The sequence below is a fragment of the Muntiacus reevesi genome, chromosome 5 (assembly GCF_963930625.1).
Source record: "Muntiacus reevesi chromosome 5, mMunRee1.1, whole genome shotgun sequence".
NCBI classification, from domain to species: Eukaryota; Metazoa; Chordata; class Mammalia; order Artiodactyla; family Cervidae; genus Muntiacus; species Muntiacus reevesi.
The window spans coordinates 96,306,933-96,325,441 of record NC_089253.1 but is presented as its reverse complement, the minus strand read 5'-3'; the positions used below and the strand labels follow the sequence as shown (position 1 = coordinate 96,325,441).

Here is an 18,509-nt window from a genome sequence, read left to right as displayed (position 1 = left end):
CAGTCTGTGGAGCTGGAGCCCAGCCTCGGGAGGCAGGGGGCTCCAAGGCAGGGCATCTGGGCTCCCAGGGTCTCTGGAACAGTGGGGGTGTGGGCATGGAGGGACACAGCCTGGGCGATCTGTGGGGCTTCTTCAGCCCCAAATGGGTGCTGCCTCTGTGGCCAGTTAACTTCCAGAGGCTGCCCCAAAGGGGTCCCTTCCAGAGGCTCCCGAAGGCCCAGGGCCCTTCTGCTCCAGCTGAGAAAGGGAATGGGGGTTGCAGGAGGAACAATGGGCGGGGCAGGTGCTCAGAGCCCTGAAGCCCTCTGTGCGGCCCCTCAGGCTGCCCTGGTCTGTCCAGTGATGCTCAGGGGCCCAGCCAGACAGGTGGGAAGACCTGTGGGGGGTCATGACCCAGGCCGAGTGGGGCTCCAATCAGACCCCTGGAGCCCTGCTGAGTGTCTGGGCTGGGCACCCTCTGCACAGGGAGCCCCAGACCAACCAGGACAGTGCTGCCCTCCCACCAGGGAGAAGGGGAAGACAAGGGGCGGCCTGGGCAGAAGAGGGGCCAGGCCAGACTTCACAAAGGTAGCCACAGGAAGCTGAGCTGTGCCGGGGGTTGGGGTGAGTGTTGGGGTGGAGGTGGGGGAGCCCTGGAGGAAAGGGCCTCTCAGGGACCACACAGTGGGCAGGCCTGGCTGGGCCCTCTGCTCCCCCTGGCGGCCACTCACAAGAAAGCCGGCCCCTCTCTGCTGACCCAGTAGGAGCTCTGAGGTCCACCCAGGAGCAAGGCCAGCACCCAGGTCACCCGGGGTGGCTGCTGAGGTGCAAGACACGTTGCACACCTTGGGGTTCGGTTTAGGTCCCAGACCACCGAGCTGAGGCTCCTGGAATGGGGCTCCCCAGGCCCAGCAGCACAAGTGTGAGGGGGTCTTAGGGAAAGAAGACTGGACCCTGGTCCCTGCAGGGACAGCCTCGCTGGCCTTCCTCATCCCACCTGTCCTCATGTTGCTGGGTTCTCCAGCCACCCCGTGTGATGGGCAGCTGGTCCTCCCCAGTGCACAGGGCTGTTCCGAGGCCGGAGCTGTGGCAGCAGGGCCTCACGTAACTCTTCGCTCCCGAGACCCTGGCACATGCAGGCAGCTTCGCAGCTCCTCCACACCTGCAGTGACCCAACATCTGCAGCTCAGGTCCGGCGCAACCTGAGGGACGGGTCCAGAGGGAGAGGAGCACCCCCAGAGCCAGGCAGGGCTCTGAGCCCGGTCGCCCACGTGGTCGGAGGTGCTCTGAGCAGAACGGACTCATCACTAAGCCCAAGAGCCCTCGAGGGTTCTCGAAGCCAGGGCCTCCTCTCAGCGGGCTCTTGAGTTAGAAGAGCTTCTCAGAGACCAGTCTGTCCCTGAGGCCATGGAAGGTAGACATGGGGGGAGATCTCCAGACATGTTGGAGGCCACCTAGGGAGAGACCCCACTGCCGGGCTCCCCAGGAGGGTGGACGGGCCTCCGTCACAGGAGACAGCAAAGACAGAGGCACTCTGTTCTCACTCTGGCAACTCTATTTGCTGAGCCCCGACCTCGGCATCCTGTCGGAGGCAGATGTGTATATATATTTATATATATATATATGTATATATATATAAAAGCTTATTTAACAGTTAAATAGATTCCAATACGAATGTCTCATGGGACAAAAGTTGTGTCTCCCACCACGAACACGGCAGCATTAAAGGAACACTGAGCCCAAGGCCATGAGCGCTGGGCCCACCCTGGCGCACCCGGCTCCGAGTCACTGAAGCACAATATAAATATTTTGATTTGAACACGGTTCCCTGTTGCAGTCGAAATACATTCCTGACGTGTGACCAGCAGAGCGGCCCGGGGGCCGCGCCTCACTCAGCTGGGACCTCATACTTGAAGATGACACTGAAGAGCTGGCCGCCCAGCCGCTCAGCCAGCCAGGAGTTCTTGATGACGGCCAGCTTGAGGCTCTCACAGCACAGCGCCGCGTGGTAGTTGGTGTGGACGGCACGGCCCATGCCCTCGATGACCACCAGGTCGGCACCACGCTCCCGCACCAGCACGGCCAGCCCCTTGTCCAGGCGGCTTTGGGGAGGAAGGAGGCAGTGAGGGAGGTGCAGGCACGGGCCTCGAGCCCTGCACTGAGTCACACCCCGCCTCCTGCCAAAGGCAGTGACCCTGATCCCGCCAACTTTGTGAGCCCTGAGTCCAGCCATGGAGACTGACTGGCTGCTCCCCAGACAACCAGTCAGGCAGCCGCGCTCCCGAGACCTGGGGATCAAGGCCTCAGGAACCCGCGGCAGCTGCGCTCTCATTTCTACAAGGCGGCTTGTCCTGAAAACTGGGACTTCATGACACTTTTCTATTTGCATAGGGTTTTATTGTCCGCCCCCGACCCCCCATTCCCACTTGGGAGGGATGAAGTCGACACCAGAGAGGCGTCACAAGGAGAGATGGAGAGGCTGACACCTTTACATGGGTGGCACCACCTTCTAGGAGCCCTGGAGGGAGAGCTCTACAGCCATGAACTGATTATCTGAGGGCAACTACCCCCGGTGGGGAGCTGGCCCCGCCACTTACAGGGGGACAAAGGGCCCCTGTTCCCTCCACCCACCCTCCCAGGTCCCCTGCCACAGGGCTATAGCCAGCCTGGCTGACCTCTGCTACGCCCAGGGAGCCCAGGGGTCCTGGGAGTGGAGGGCCACCTACCTAAGGTCCAGGCACGGGGAGCTGGAGCCTGTCTGTACCAGCAGGAGCCTCTCTTCTCTGAGTGCCGAGCTGCCGAGCACAGGAGTCGGCACTGTGAGGTGACGCCCCAGGAAGTGTCCCACCGCGTCCTTGCCCCTGCCCCCTCGGGGTGCCAGGCCCAGCTTCCCCCCCAGCTTACTGGATGACGGGGTCCATGGCTGCAATGCGCTCGGCCACGATGAGGGACTCGTTGTAGGTCACGTCGTTCAAGGCAGGTCCCGAGTTGCACGCCAGGATGACCTGTGGCAGGACGCCCAGCTCTTTAGTAACCATGACAGTGCTGGGACAGCCTGGGCTCACCTGCCCGCCCCGCACCCCCCGCCCCGGGGGCGCTGCTGGCCAAGAGCACGGCTTCTGGCGACCTCTCACGGCCTGGACAGCTCTCAGGTCAGGCTGACCAAGGTCAGGCTGACATAAGCCCTGGAACCCGACACGTGGGGTCTCTTCCTCTCCTCCCGCCCTGCCGCCGCCTCCCTGGCACCTACCTGCGCACGGAGGAGCCCAGGGCAACGCCAACCCCACCGGGCGCAGGTGCGCGGGGCAAGGGTCCTGCCACGTGGCCCCCACACTCACCTCCGTCCCTCTAGAGAGAAGCTCCCTGACAAAGGGGAAGACTCCCAAAATGACGTCTACTCCACTGTTATCTGCGAAAATTAAGGCACATTTGTGAGGGGGCCCCTGTAAGACAAAACCAGGACGTTCAGTTGGGAACAGGCGCGTCCAAGCGTTCCAGACACCTCCACAGTCCACTCCCCACGGCTGGGCAAGGGCTGCCAGATCTGCCAGTGCAGGGGGCATGGGGCAGCCCCAGCCTCTTCCAGAACGGCTGGCCTGAAGGACCTCTGAGCTGAGGCCAGCGACCTCATGTCTGTCCTGCGGGAGTCAGGCTTGTAGCAGGGAAGTCACCTTGTACTCCCAGCTTGGGGGTGGGGGAAGACTCTAGGGAGCCCTGGTTTACCCCTGGTCCCCACCCTGGGCAGCTCTATGCCTATCCCCTGCACCGCCTCCCGTCCTGTGAACCCCGCTCAGCCCCCTGCCCCCGGGCCCTGAGGGCACAGGACAGAGGTGTGGCAGCTCCTTGTACCTTCAGTCTCTGGAGCCATTTGCCGTAGGAGTCCACGAGCCAGGGCCGCTCTGTGGGAACAGAGACGAGGTCACCCGCTGCCCATTGCTCACCTGCCCCTGGCTTGGTTGGGACGCGTGGCCCCCACTACTCTCCCCCGAGTCCCCGCACCAGAGGTGAGCCCTGGGTGCCCCTACCTTGCAGCTTCTTTTTCGCCTCCTCAAACCCAAACTGCGGGTCAGACTCAAGGACGCTGCACAGGGAGAAAGACAGAGTCACCCGAAGTCCAGACCTTAGCTTGGCCCTGACCTCAGCCCTGACCTCAGCCCCTGACCTCACCCCCCGATCTCAGCGCCCTGACCTCAGCCCTGACCTCAGCCTCTGACCTCACCCCCCGATCTCAGCGCCCTGACCTCAGCCCCCGATCTCAGCTCCCTGACCTTAGCCTCTGACCTCAGCTCTGCTCCCTGATCTTAGCCCCCGACCTCAGTTTCCCTGATCTTAGCCCCTGACCTCAGTCTGCCTGATCTTAGCCCCTGAACTCAGCCCTGGACCTCAGACCCCTGACATCAGCCTCCCTGACCTTAGCCCCGACCTCAGCCCTGGTTGCCCGTGGCCCCGAGCTGGACAAGCACACGGTCACCATCACTGCCTCGTCCTCTGGGGACGGGGAGGTGGTGCAGGAACCTCCATGTTACAGCTGTGGGGTAGGCCCTGGGTGGTGCCGGCCACCAGCCTCACCCCAACATGCTGCCCAAGGGGTGGCCAGGGATGTGGGCAGGGAGGGAGGCAGCGGCTCTCCTAGGAGCTCGGGTCCAGGATCACCCAAGGGTGGACTGGGTGAGGCCTCTGCATGGAAGTGCTGCTTCTGCGGAGATGGAGGTGAGCCCAGGGAAGGTACTGAACGGGGCATGGGGGTCCTGGGAGACGCACCCCATGACCCAGGGCTGCTGAACTTGGTGAGGGACTTGCTTCCTCCACATACCCCGTACCATCTCCACCTACTCTACATGGTCACCGTAAATGTGGAGTTTCCCACTGAAAAAACCCACACACCTGCTCTCCTATGGATGGGAAGGCTGACCCCTGTGCCTGTCCTGTCCACTTCCGAGGCCACAGGTGTCCAGCAGGCCCTGAGCTGTACCCCATCTGCTGAGACCCACTGCTGGTGGGCCAAGCTGAGCCAGCTGAGACCGGGGTTGGGGCTACCCAGGGTCACATGTGGCCGAGGGGCTGCGGCTCTGAGCCTGAGCTGGAAAAAGGGGGCGGGACAGGCCAGGGGCGGGGAGGCACCTACTCAGAGACAGCTTTTGCGCCCCAGTCAAAGACGTTGCCAGCCAGCAGCCCCTTCACCAAGGCCAGCTGCCTCTCCTCCCAGTCCAGGGCGTCCAGGGCACTGACCACCCTCTGGAAACACTTTAGTGCCACACCATTGTCCTTCTGCTTCACCTGTAGGGAGACGTGTGTTAAGACGCGGGCCAGCCTCCCCCAGCCCCGGCACCTTGCTGGGACCTGCAGGAACACCACCAACTGTGGCCTGCCCAAGGGGACAGGAGACCCCAAGTGCCGTCATCACAGGAGACCAAACAAACCCAGGCCATGTCAGTTTAACAATGGCACTGACTCAGAACAGTGTGGGTGAGAAGAGCCAGGGGCGCTGGTTGGTGCAGGTTTCTGAGGCCCAGGGGTGACTGTGTCATGGCCAAGGGCAGGGCAGAGCAGAGGAGAGCCAGGGCAGGGGCCCAGATCCTCATGGGCACTGCTGATCTGACCATGAAATCCTCAGCACCCAGATCCCGTCCCAGACCGCCGTGTGCTGGGGAGGGGGTGGGGGCAGAAGCTGACCTGTCATGCTGGCCCTTGACCCCGCCCACTGCCCTGGGGCTGCCCACTGCTCCCGGGCATGTGGCCTCCTGGTCAAAGAGCCCAAGGAGGTGCTTCCAGGCCGCCCACCAGGCCCTGGAAGGCTTGTCAGCAGGACAGACATCCTCAGGCACCAACTCTGAGCATCTGGGCCGACCTCAGGAGGCGCCATCACCCATACCCATACTGGCTGCTCGTCAGACCCACGACTCTGCTCTGCTGAGGTGGTCACCGTGCTGCCTGCGATCTATCCACAGCTGATGCTGCTGACAGGCCGCCCAGGGCTTCTAGGGGATGAGGCCTCACCAGGGTGACTCCAGGGTGCAGCTTGTCGCCAGGACCCCGCACCTCCCCACAAGCACGCACCTGCCCACCCACGAGACGGCAGTGCTTACCTTGGAATAGGGGTCTGGGAAGTTAAACTCGTTCAGACAGTGCTCTCTTGTGTCCAGAAGGCTGCGCACAGTCAGGGTCCCATAAGCGCTAGGGACAGAGCCAGGTGGAAGGCGGCTAAGTGGGCTGGACAGCGGAGTACCTGCCCATCGTGCCCTCCACCCCCAGAGACGTCCTCAAGGTGTCAGATGCCAACAGGAGAGGCTCAGGAAGCCAGCGGGTGGTGAGGCTAAGTAGGCACTGGGCTGTGCTTAGGGCCCCCAAGTGTGGGGGAAGGGCACCACCAGCTTCCGGAACCTGGCCTGGGCAGGTGTGGGGGCCACTCACAAAGGCTGGTGCCGCAGCGTCTGCAGCTTGTTCCAGTACTTCTGCCGGAACTTCTCGGCCCTCTCAGCTGCGTCCACAGAGCCTGGTTGGCTCGCCACAGCACGTTTCACGACCTGTCAAGGACAGGGTGGCCAGTGGTGCTTAGGGCAGCCCCAAGCCCATGGATGGCAGCCACTGGGGGCTTCCCCTGCCATGTGGAAACGGGGTCGCCACTGCCCTGACCCAAAGCTCAGATTCATGTTCTCTGATATGATCCCCAGGGCCCACCGGCCACCAGCTCCCATCTGGTCAAGGGGACAGGCAATTCTGGACCATCTTCAGAGTCTGTGTGGGCATAGTGGGACCCTCACTCTGAGGACAGACCCCATGGGCCTCTTTCAGGGGCTCCATGGAGAAGGAGGTGCTCCCAGGGGAGCTCTGTGGCTTGAGACATGACTAGCCTGAATCCAGGGTCCAGCCCCTGCTGCTCCTGTGCCTCTGCAACCCGCCTGCCTTCTCAGGAAACATGGGTTGCCGGGCGAGCCCAGGAGGATGAGCTTCGCTGACACCGTGTCCCAACCAGATACGATGCAGAGCCACGGTTTTGAACTATAAACAACGCTGCAAATAAACGGATCCTGGAAAAGTCCCTGTCCTTCACCATGCCTCTCATGACTCCTTGGGAACCTGAGGTGTTCAGAGATGGCTGTGATCAAAGGCCCACAGTTACCTTTCCTGACAGTTGGATGTCTTACTCCTGGGGGGATGTCCAGCTCCATCTCCATCTCTCACCCCATCCCCACCCCACCGGCTCTGGTCCTCACCCCGTCTAGGGCCTCCTCGAAGCAGGTGAGCCAGTACTTGCGGGCCAGGGCATCGTCTGTGAGGTCGACCGTGTCGGGCACATAGGAGGATGGGTCCAGAAGGAGAGGCAGGTTGACCAGTGGCCTCTCCAATCGGTCCATTTCCAACAAGTCAAACTGGAAGAATGAGAAGCAGGTAGGTCCGTCAGCCATGTCTTTTCAGAAAAATTAAAACCTGCTCCTACAAGTTCAAGAACTGGCTTCTCTGCACAGAGGGAAGCTGTCCTGTGGTAAGTGGACAGCCCCGTTCCCCCCATCTCTGGGCCCCTCATGTTCTCTCTCAGGCGGGTGTCCCCTCCACTTGTCTGGGGCCTGAGCCTGACGCTCTGACCTCCTGGACACCCTCCATCTTCCCGTGGCACCCCGTGTGCTGTGCTCTAAGCCTGGGACACCGTGCACACAGCCACCTGTCTGGTCCTCACCTCTCCTGCTGGGGGCGCCACTGCCTCCGTCCTCACTCCCTGCCCAGAGCCAGTGCTCCTGCAGGGACACACTGCCCCTTCCTGAGGCCCCAGCGCTGAGCCACTGCTCCCACCGTGCTCTGCGAGGGCCTGGACCCTCAAGGCTGATGCCAGTGTCATGGGAATAAAAGGTTCCATGTACTCGGCCCTGACCTCGGATGAGGACTGGGGCGGGCCGCCACTCCGAGGCCACAAGAGCGAGCTCAGGCTCGCCTGCCAGGCGTCCCCGCAACCCTCCAGGGAGTTGCCCACCTACGAGCGCTTCTGACTGGCCCACTAGTGGGTCGGGGCAAGAGGCATGCTTGGAGCCAGGGATGGTCGGGATGAGAAGATTCACTCCATGAGGGAAAGACTGGTTTCGAGGACGCTCCTGAACGCATGTTCAGCAGAGTAAAAGCTGCTGTGTTCCCAGGTCAAAGGTGGCGGCCTCCAGCTGGGCCGGCCTGCAAGGGCTCCCCCACCTCCTTGATGGGTGGGAGCTCAGATCTGAGCTGGACCTCATCTAGGCCACGGATACTCAGAGAAGCGGCTCCAGGACACAGTGGGGATCCCCACACCCACCCGCAAAGCTGCAGGGAGCCCAGCACACCAGGTAGGCGCAGGTCCTGGAGGGTGACTGTGTGCACATCAGGGCTGGCTTAAGGGTTTCTAGCTTTCCCACTTGCCCATTTAGTTTTGAAACCTGTAGAGCAGGGATCTGCATTGCCCGTCCTCGGAGAATCAGAAAAACGGGGCCTTCCTCTGAAAATCAGTCACAGCTCTGATCAGGCCTGGGCCTCACCACCCCTGCCCCAGACATCTGCGCTCAGAAAGGACCCAGCTACCCTGCATGGCTGGGCTGGGCGTGAAGGACGCAGCGTGGAGCATAGGCCTCGCCTGGGAACCGGGGCTGCCGCATGTGGGGGACTCTCCCAGGAGACAGAGTGTGGATAAGGCACGTTCTTACCATGTTTATGCCAACTTTTTAGAAACTGCATCCCTAACTGAAAAGCAATCTTCCCTCCAAACAGCCCACAGGCTTGTCCTGAAGGAGGCGCCCTGACCTGTGTGTCCAGACCCGGCTCCTGCAGGCTCGGCCTGTCCTCCTGCCCCATGCGGTTCTCACAACCGCTCCTGGGCTATTTGGGATGTGTTGTCAACAAGCCAGCAACAGCGTTCAAACACTGCCCTGAGCCAGGGTGGGTCATGTGGGACCACCCAGTCCCACCTGGAAGCCCCACTTCACATCAGTTCCACAGGCCTCAGCCCAAGGGGAGACTGAGCAACAGGCAGTATTTCACAAGAACAGCAAACACCGCACACCCAGGACTGCCGTGGAGCTGTAGTGCAGAGAACTGACCTAAGAGAAGGGGCCCCACTGGGTTTTCACTTGATTGTGCTATGAACGGGCCAGAGCCCTGGGGAGAGATCCCCAGCTTCCCTAAACTTTATCTTTACTCTGCAAACATGGAGTGGACTGCATGGCTCTGGGGCTCCAGCTAAATGTCTGAAAAAGCTGAGATGTTATAGAAAGAGGAAGGAAAGTCAGCTGCAGGTACAAACATCGCTCCTTAGCCCCAGAGTATGTGGTTTGAGACTGGCCTGCACCAGGAAGGGGCAGGATTGAGCCTGGCTACAGCAACACAGGGCCTCTCTTGGGGGACCACAGAGGTGGCGCACGTGGGACCCCGGGCCCCTGACCCCGTACTTACGGTCCCACTCCTTGCCCGCTGGGTGGGGCAGAGCTCGGGTGATGAGCTCATGAGCCCAGAGCTGCCGGCATAGTTTTCTCCCCAGCTGTACTGGTTTGGGTCTGCAGGACAAGAGACCCAATGTCAGGGGGCGAGCAGCTCGGCAAGCTACAAGTTGGGGGTGGCTAGGCCACATCTGGGAGGACCAGCCACTGAAGGTCTCCCTGGCGCCAGGCAAGCTGGGGGGTTTGTTCTGCCATGCTGTTTCTCATGGGCTCGGAGACCTGGCAAGATAATCACTGAGACCTTTCCAAGCTTCCGAAAGGTTTCCCTGGTTTATCTCATCTCACGTAAGAAATTGGACTCAAGGACACTGTGAGGGTCAGCCCATGCCACTCTGATTGGCGCTGATCCCAAAGAAGCCTGCCCTGTGCTTCTGGGGACAGAATCACACCTGTGATTCCTTCATGTGTCCTTCAAAGAGGACAGACTGGAAGCACATCTCAACAGCTGGAGAGACGGTGACAAGGGGCCAAAGGGTGCAGGAGGGCCAACGTCACGTGTGTGGAACCTCTGCATGAAGCCCGCCATGCACGAGGACCCTGTGGGCTGATTGTATGGCACCCACGTGAGTTGGTTTCCACTGGTTCCTCAGGGATCACAGGAAAGGTTCCTGCCACTGCTGGGAGGGGCCCACGAAGCCCCCACATCCCACTCACAGTCTCCCCGAAACCTCCCCTTCTGGAATTGCCAGACACGGGCCAGAAGCCATAGCCAGGCTGGACTCACTGTCTTGCTCGGCTCCTTTGAGAAAGGCTCCGATGGCGCCCAGGTAGCCTTCGTGCCTCAGGAACAGCGCCTGGACCTCCCCCTGCCACAGAAACACCCCTGAAGCCAGCCTCGCACACACAGTGCTTGGCCCAAGAACACACATCCACCTGAGGCAGGAGGCCTCCCTCCCAACATGGTGAAGGCTGCCCACAGTGCACTGGCCTCCGGGACTGTACGCACACATGTGTACTGGTCCCCAGGACTGTAGGCACACATGGAATTTAAAAGCCCATCACCTAGAGCGTGTGGAGCGTCTTCCACAAAAACAGCCAGCCACCCAGTTTCCTGTGTTCACCAGGTTGCCCCCGCAGCACCCCAGCCTCAAAGTTCACCCAGAGCTCTCAATGAGAGGCAGTCCCTGGACCTTAGCAACATGCCAAACTCAGGGACAGCCATGGCGCCCCAAACATAGGACGCCCAAAGCTAGCGAGTGGGAAGGGGCTGGGGGCTGGGGTTTGGGGGCACTCAGTTTCTGGTCCTGCCTCGCTCGCCCCTCCCCTCAGGCCTGCTAGTTTTAGAGACACGGTAGAGGGGAGGCTGGGCTGAGGGCGGGCAGAGCCAGGAGGGCAGCAGAGCTTGTTACCTTGGAGAAGAAGTTGATGCTGTAGGTGATGGTGCGCATGGTGACTGGATGGCCGCGGATGAAGAAGCCGCCAAAGTACACGCGGTCCAGGCAGTGGAGCCTGGCGTAGAGGCAGGCGAGCTGCCCGATGTCATTGCTGATCATGTGCAGCAGGCTCTTGGCCATGTCCTCCTTGGAGAACTCTGGGGGACGGAAGCAGCGCGCTGGGCAGGCAGCCAGGCGGGCGCCATGCGCCGCGGTGAGCAAGAGCAGGCGCGGGGCCGGTACCTTGGTCCGCAGTGGCAGACTTCCCGAAGCTGCTGGCGATGAGGTTGCCGCTTAGCCCCAGGGTCTCGTGGGCCCCTCCATAGATGTCCTGAACCAGCATGTCCACGTTTGTGTGTTGGCCTCTGGAGGCCAGCTGCAGCAACTCATCAAACTTCTGGGGGACAGAGCAGACAGGGCTGTCAGGGACCGAGAGCTGGGGGAGCTCCTCCGCTGGCCCCACAGCATGTGAAGGATGCCAGCTGCCAACTGGGGCCATCTCAAGACATGGGCCTGGGGGTACGGGGAGGGGGGAGGTGGGCACCCTCTTTGGAGCACCCAGCCGGGCGATGCTCTGGCCACTCAGATGCCCATCCTCCTGAGACTAAGTAACAGGAAGAGGCCAAGGGGAGAGCCACTTGCACACAACCCCCGCCAAGCACAGGCCCCAACCCCACAGCCTCCAGCCCTCTCCAGGGGGAACTGGAGCTGGAAGCATCCTACCCCAATAGCCGAAATACCTTCGTCTTGGTGAGCAGAGCCCCAAGCCCCCAGAAGGTGCCACCCCCAATGGAGCTGCCGCCAATCCACTCGAACCTGTCCTCCGTCTCCACCTGGAGCAGAACAAGGGCAGGTGTGTCAGCAAGCAGGCCCCCAGCCACCAGCCAGCAGATGTGGCGACTCAGGGTATCCCCTACCCAGGTGACAGCTCTCTTGGAGGCCAAGTCTGGGGATGCTTGGCAGGTGCTCATGGTGGAAGTAGAGACGCCACCTCCCCACAGACATCCAGAGTCCAGCATTCTGCCTGTGGGCCATGAACACCAGAGCCAGGTCCATGTGTGTCCGTGTCCCTGTGCCCAGCACGGCTCTGACACACGGCCAGGGCTCGTCATGCCACTGTGGAAGCCCCGCCCTCTTCCACAAGCCAGGCCGCACCTTCACGATAGAGACCCCTGAGCCGATGTTGACCAGGAGATATGGGAAGATGTTGGGGTGGTTCGTCTGAAACCGGAACTCAGGGTCAGAGTCTTTCTGGTACACGAAGGCTTCATGTGGGATGTTCTTCAGCACAAAGTTGCAGCCCTTGATCAGGCAGGTCATCACGTCCTCCTTGTCAACCCTGAGAGGGAGAGGTCCGCTCACTGGAGCTGGTGTGCCCATGGACCCCAGAGCCTCCATCCAGTGGACCAGGGAGCCTCATGTCACCGTGGGAGCAGGCAGACTCGGTCTCGGGGTTCCCCTCCCTTCCTTTCAGCCCTCGCCCCACCCTGCGCGGTTCTCTTCCTGAGGTTTGGCCACCCAAATCCCGCTGCAGCTGACCTAGAGCCTGACTGCAGGCCCATGGCCCCCTGGCAGCTCCCCAAAGCCTCATTGTGGTCATGGGGTCTTAGAAATCCCCAGAGCAGGGAGGAGGGGTGTATAGCATCTGGGCCACTGTGGTCACTAGTTCAGAGCCCGACCTGTGAGCCAAGGCCAACCAGCCTCCGAACTCTCACCGTACCCCATCCCGAGGTCCACACTTACTTCAGCTGCAGCTTTTCTTCGATGAGGTCTTTGAACTTGTATGCACCGCCCCCAGTCGCCTGGATGACCTTGGTCTCGGTGTTGACGAGGTGGTCTTTAATGAAGTCCAGGCAGGCTTCTATGTAGGTGTTTTCAAACTTTACAAAGTGCAGCCTGGCGGTTACCTCCTCTTGGACGGAGATCTCGTAGGGTGGCTCGTGGTCCTGCTCTGTGTCCTGGGGAGAAGTTGGGGAACCATGTGTGTGCACTGCTTTGGGGAGGGGGCAACGCTGAGACACAGCCCCGAGCACCCTGAACAGTGCCGATGCAGGTGGGAGCCAGAGGCATGAGAGGGGACAGAAGGGGAACTGAGCTAGGAGGCACAAAGGGGTGTCAGCATTCAACACTGCCAGGGCCTGCCCAGGCCCCTCCCAGAAGCTCACCTTGCCAGAGTAGTCGAAGGACCGCACCTTGGCAACTTTGTGCTGCACGGTGGAGTAGTAGGCCAGCTTGGTCAGTGACCCGCCTGCGGGGGAGACACGGACGCGGCAGATTCAGAAGCGGCTGGAAGGGACCTGAGGCTGCCCCTCCACAGGCCCTCCTCTGCCAGACCCGGGTCCTGCCCACGAGGAGTTTGGTGCTACTTGAACTTGAAAAGCCTGCAGGGCACCAAACAGAGAAAGGGAGTGAACTGTGAGACCCCAACCCTTTGCCTTCCTTGAAAAGAAAGGTCTGTTCTTCCTTGGGGCCCAGCTAAAGTGGAAACTGTCTCTCCTCGAGGAGCAAAGAGACAGGGCTGCTTCTGGGTGACCTTGGTGACTGCTGGTGGTTTAGGAAAATTCGGTTTCAAGCTTTGATCGTGAGGATGAACCAAAGGAAAAAGCTGACGAATTCACTGTTTTCACTAAAAAGCACACACTTCACAGTCCACGGAGAAGCAGTGGCGGAGGCACTAAAAGAAGCATTTCTCAGAGTGGACAGCTGAGGGAGGGACTATTTTCACCAGGAACAGTGGTGGAAGGAAGGGCCCTGGGAGCAGCGGCCTGAGGCCTGGACTCGCCAGAGAGATCGGCAGCAGGACTTGTTAACGCCCTTGGCATGTGACCGAGAATGGAACATCAGGAAGCAGATGAGGCCTTTGGGCAAGTTAAAAAGATGTCCAGAGTGGTCCTTTCCGGAGTCAGTCAGGCATCAGGGAGGCTCCAGGTGATGCAGGGCTGTGAAAGCAGCCAACCACACACAGAGTAGAGAGAGGCAAAGGCTCAGCTCTGCAAAGCGACTTCGGAACAAACTGTGCTTCTCAGAAGGCCTGACAAAAATATGGAGGAAGCCCTCACTGTGAGAGGAACTTAAAATCATCAACAACCACTGTTTTGTGACACAACACCAAGGGAGCATACCGGAAACGCTCAAGTCACAACACATATCTGGGAACACCTCTGTACCCGAGGGCCACGGCTCTCCCAGGTAACAAAAATCAAAGCCCCATTTCTGAGACCAAGCGCACTATCCTGGTTGGAGCTGCCCGCGTGGCAGTGTGGACAGGGCCTCCGGAGACATCCTGTGAGCCAGCCTCATTAGGCACAGAGGGGCCCACGTCCGGTGACTGAATCCACTGTCCTGGGCTTGCTCCCATCCCGAGGCCACGAGCTTAAGACACAGAACTTGGCTTTAAGCCTCCTTATCCCTCCTCCCTGCCCCCAATCCCAGCTTGGCCTGCAGCACCTTTCACTGAAATGCCTGTTGCCGGATTCACCTCTGTGAACAAATCCTTTCCTAACAAGAGGTAACACAGGACCTGCCTGGAGGTCCAGTGGTTAAGACTGCTCCCCTGGGTTCAGTCGATCCCTGATTGGGGAACTAAGATCCCACATGCCACGTGGCATGGCCAAAAACACACACATACACACATGTGGCAAACGCAAAGGGATGAAGACCTATTTGAGAAGCTCATCAGAAGTTACAATAAACAAACTCTCTGGTCACAGCAATCCAACTGCAGATGGTGTGTTCTCCGGGTCAGGTACAAATCACAACCATGACTGCGATGGTTTGTGGGGGGCCCTGGGTAGGGGGGCGGTAAGCTGGGTTCTGTGCACTGCACATCATGTGCACCAGTGGGAGAAGCCTGGCCCTGCCCAGACTTGTCACCCAGACCTGCTGAGAGGAGCAGAAGGGGTCAGCGGTGTGGCTGCAGCCTTTGCTCTGTCTGAGCCTAGATGTGCTCACAGGGCAGCATGCAGGAGCCTGCGGGGACCAGGAAATTCTGTCTGCTGTCAGGTCCCCTGGGATTAGAGTGCACATCAACCTGTCCTCCCCCCGGCTCCACATGCCACACCAGCCAAGGGCAGTGACCAGCTGCACCCACACAGCACTGTGCTCTCTGGTAGACACCATGGGCTCTCCAGGCCTCCCGCCCCCCTGTTCCCACCCTGGGGGCCACAGCATCCCTGACTGATGGGAGGAATTTGAGCCAAGAGCTGTTTATCCAGATCCCTGGGGGCCTGGCGTGCGGCAGTCCCTCCTCTCCAGGCACCCAGAGGTGCAGGACATTACTGCGCACATTCCCGCCCTGGGGCCCCTTCCACTTCACCCAAGGAACCCTCCCTCCGCCCAGTAGAAACCTGGAGTCAGAGCTTCCCTGGTGGCACAGTGGATAAGAATCCACGTCTAGGAGACACAGGTTCGGTTCCTGGTCTGGGAAGACCCCACGAGCCGAGGAGCAACTCAGCCCATGAGCCACCATGACTGAGTCAGCCCTCTGCAGTGAGCTGCAACTAACTAACTACTGAAGCCTGAGCACCCCGGAGCCCATGCTCTGCAACAAGGAAAGTCACCACAGTGAGAAGCCTACAACTAGAGAAAGCCCGTGCAGCAACACAGGCTGAGCGCAGCCAAAACTAAAAAAAAAGCCTGGAGTCAAATCAGCTTCAAGTATGTGTTGATACAAAGCCTCCCTGAGGCTTTCGAAGCAGGGACTCCACCAGCAGACAGGGGTGCCCCACCACAGAGAGGAAGGGGCTCTCTGAGGACCCTGCAGCTGAGCCCTCCTGGATGGAGAGGCTTCGGGAGGGGAGACAAAAGGGGGAGCCTGCTCGTAAACCGAACACTGACAAGCACTGTGGCTTTGCGGATTCCTGGGTGAGGACCACGGCCCCAAGTGGTCCTTCACTAGCTAGCTGCACTAGCAAAAGTCAGTCCTTACTAGCAATGAACGTGTCCTTACCAGAGACAGAGGACCCAGACCGAGGTGGTGGGGGTGGGGGGTGGGGGGGAGGTGGCGAGGTGGAGGACTTCAGAGGAAATAAATACAAACACTGGAAATGTCCGTTTGGGTCTGCCAAGGAACCTTGATTAGGGAGGACAGGCAGACACTCCTCCCTTTGCAGACAAGCTGGGGCCACACCAAACAACCGAAGTAAGACTTGTGGCCAGGAACTTTTGGGGAGCACTTCAGAAACGTTAGGTGCGGACTGGCTGGAGCAGAACTCCCAGAGCTGGGGCAGCAGTACCAAGTCTAGAAGCTCAGAGCACAGGACCAGTGGGTTGGGGTCACCTCCGGAGTGAGCAGGGCTCAGAGAACAGCGGTAGGGCTCACTCGAGCTCCCAGGCTGGGCCTCCGCTCACCGGCTTCCAGCCCAAAGTCCAGCAGGGCACCATTCTGGTGAGTCTCTCCCAAGGAGGACGAGCTCCGGCTCACAGAGCTGCCCATGCCCACCCTCTGCCAGGCTCCGCCCGGCCTCGCGCTTTGCAGGTTGGGACTCAAGGCGCTCCCCATTTCCCTGGATGCCCCCCACCCAAGTCCCTGATTCCACGGACTCCCAAAGACGGGGCGGGGGGGGGGGAGGCGGGGCGGCCCGCCCGACCCTTCCAGGGAGAATCGCACGGTCAGTCCCAGCGTTTACCGAGCGGCCAGGCCTGGCCAGGCGCGTGGGAGTCCCGGGCGCTCAGGCTGCAACCCGGACTGGCCACTGACCAGCCGGGTCTCCGCGCCTCAGCGACCACATCTGAGAAATCTGTCGCCGGCAGGCGTCAGCGCGTCGGGGAGGGAGGAGGGCCCCGTGGGGGGCGGGTCCTCCAAAACCCTGGTCCCAGATCTGGGTCCCCGATCTCCCGCTAGCGGGAAGACGCCTCGCGCGGCACCCGAACCTCACCCCACTCCAGCCCCGAGGCGGGTGCCAGAGCAGCCGCCCGGCGGCTTCTCCCTCAGGACTGCGAGCCCCAGCATGCCATGCTCCGGCCACGCGGCGCCTGCTGGGAGCTGCAGTCCGGTCGCCGCGGCAAGCGCGCGCGCCGGCAGCCCACAGACTACAAGGACCTACAGGCAGTACGCGCCGGCCGCCGCAGACCACAAGGCCCGACAGGCCGTGCGGCAGCAGCGGCCCGCGCCCCTCCCTTCGTCCTTGCCGCCACCCCGGCCCGCCGGCCCCGCCGCCGGCGCCTACGGCTGCCCCTGCCGCCCCGCTCCCTGTGCCAGCCCGCGGCGACCTATGTCTATGGCGAAGCGTTTGGCGTTCTCCAGGTTGCGGAAGATCTCGTCGGGGGGCAGCGTGATGCTCTTGTCCAGGCTGTCCCCGCTGCTCCCGCTGCCGCTCGCTCTACACTCCGCCATTTTGAAAGTGCCCGGCCAGCCTCATCAGCCATGGAGATATATGCGCATATATTTGACTGCTAAACGCCTCCCGTGCATATATTATGCTAATGAGCTCCCGCCCCTCCCGCCGCCGCCGCGGGGAAGGCTGGAGGGCGGACACAGGCCGGCGGGCGTGGGTCTTAAGAGACTCTGGAGGTCAGCGAGGCAACTGAACACAAAACCTCTGGGCTGTCGTCGTCTCTGTTCTTTCGCTGAGCTAGCCGGCTGCTGACCTCGTGTGATATGAGCTAGTGCAAAGAGGGCACCTGGAACGTGCAGACCACCAGAGACCAACTCCTGCACGCGAAGGCGCTTGTGACCTCACCAGACTGGTTCCCTAGGAGCACAGGCCCATCGCTGCCAAAAATCCCATGCAAACGGGTGGGAGTTTGGTACCTTGCTCTCTAGGAGCCCCTCCCCCACCCCACCGGGTGGGAGATACCCTTGCAGCTGCGCAAGAAGTGTGTTTTAATGGAGAGATCCTCAGTGTGCAGGGGAAAGCATCTTCCTCGTGAAAGATGGGAGTCTGTGGGAGTTTGCAGGGAACAAGCTGAGGAAGCTCCCAGATGGTGTTGGGGACAGACTTCAGGGCCCTGGAAGGCTTGGAGACTCTTAAGGGGAGTGTACCCTGTAAAGGCAGTGGGAGCTTTGTGAAAGAGTCCAGTGTTGGAGGCAGACAGTGTGCCAGGTGTCTTTGGCACCTGCCTCCTAGGTGCCAAACTCCTGAGCCAATTACTTTGGGTTTTGACCTCATCCTCTTTCTGAGCATGTCACTGGCTGCCTGGCAAGGCCCACTGGAACATAGACCTGTGAGCAGCACAGACTCAGCGCTCCAGGATGATTCAGGCAGGGTTTCAGGAGAGGGAGGCAGCCTTGCCGGCTGGCCTGGCCAAGAGGCACACCCACAGGGACAGTTCAACCATGTATCTGCCACACAAACAATAAATGTGTGGGTGTGGGAGGGGCTGCTTCCAGGGCTCAGCAGGCACCTGAGGGCAGAGCAGAACTGTGCTCCTCTGGAAGGGGTGCTGTGGACCTCCCCTCCAGAGTGGACAGAAAGGGTTGGAAGGCGGGGCCAAGAGAGGTGCTGAGGAGGAAGGAGGGAGCCCCGGCCTGGGTGGTTCTGGGTCTCTTGCAGGTTCAACCAACACCCCGTGCCTGCCTAAAAATAGACAGCTGCCCTTTCTGAGTCGAGGGCTGGCCCTCTTGTTGCCAGCACTGCTCAGCCCTGGTGAGCAGTCCACCTGCAGGGAGGCAGGCCGGCCACCTCTCGGCTGGCCAGGAAGGTGCCCTAGGGGCTGGTCCAGGGACACTCCAGGGACACAGGGGCTCCAGGTGTGCAGGGAGGACCGT

At 60.8% G+C, this 18,509-nt stretch overlaps 1 protein-coding gene across 1 annotated transcript; it reads right to left on the bottom strand.

Annotated features, from left to right (window-relative positions):
- Positions 1-1,516: 1,516 nt before the first annotated feature.
- PANK4 (pantothenate kinase 4 (inactive)) lies at positions 1,517-17,144 on the bottom strand. Its single transcript, XM_065935912.1, has 19 exons — positions 17,012-17,144; positions 12,967-13,049; positions 12,545-12,759; positions 11,957-12,140; positions 11,542-11,634; positions 11,045-11,198; positions 10,778-10,959; positions 10,153-10,234; positions 9,385-9,485; positions 7,194-7,349; positions 6,391-6,503; positions 6,066-6,153; positions 5,105-5,256; positions 4,005-4,060; positions 3,829-3,878; positions 3,318-3,422; positions 2,884-2,984; positions 2,706-2,774; positions 1,517-2,081 (listed from the first exon to the last, which is right to left on the bottom strand). Exons 1-19 carry the CDS (start codon positions 17,133-17,135, stop codon positions 1,868-1,870), a joined length of 2,322 nt encoding a protein of 773 aa, XP_065791984.1. The 5' UTR covers positions 17,136-17,144; the 3' UTR covers positions 1,517-1,867.
- Positions 17,145-18,509: the final 1,365 nt, after the last annotated feature.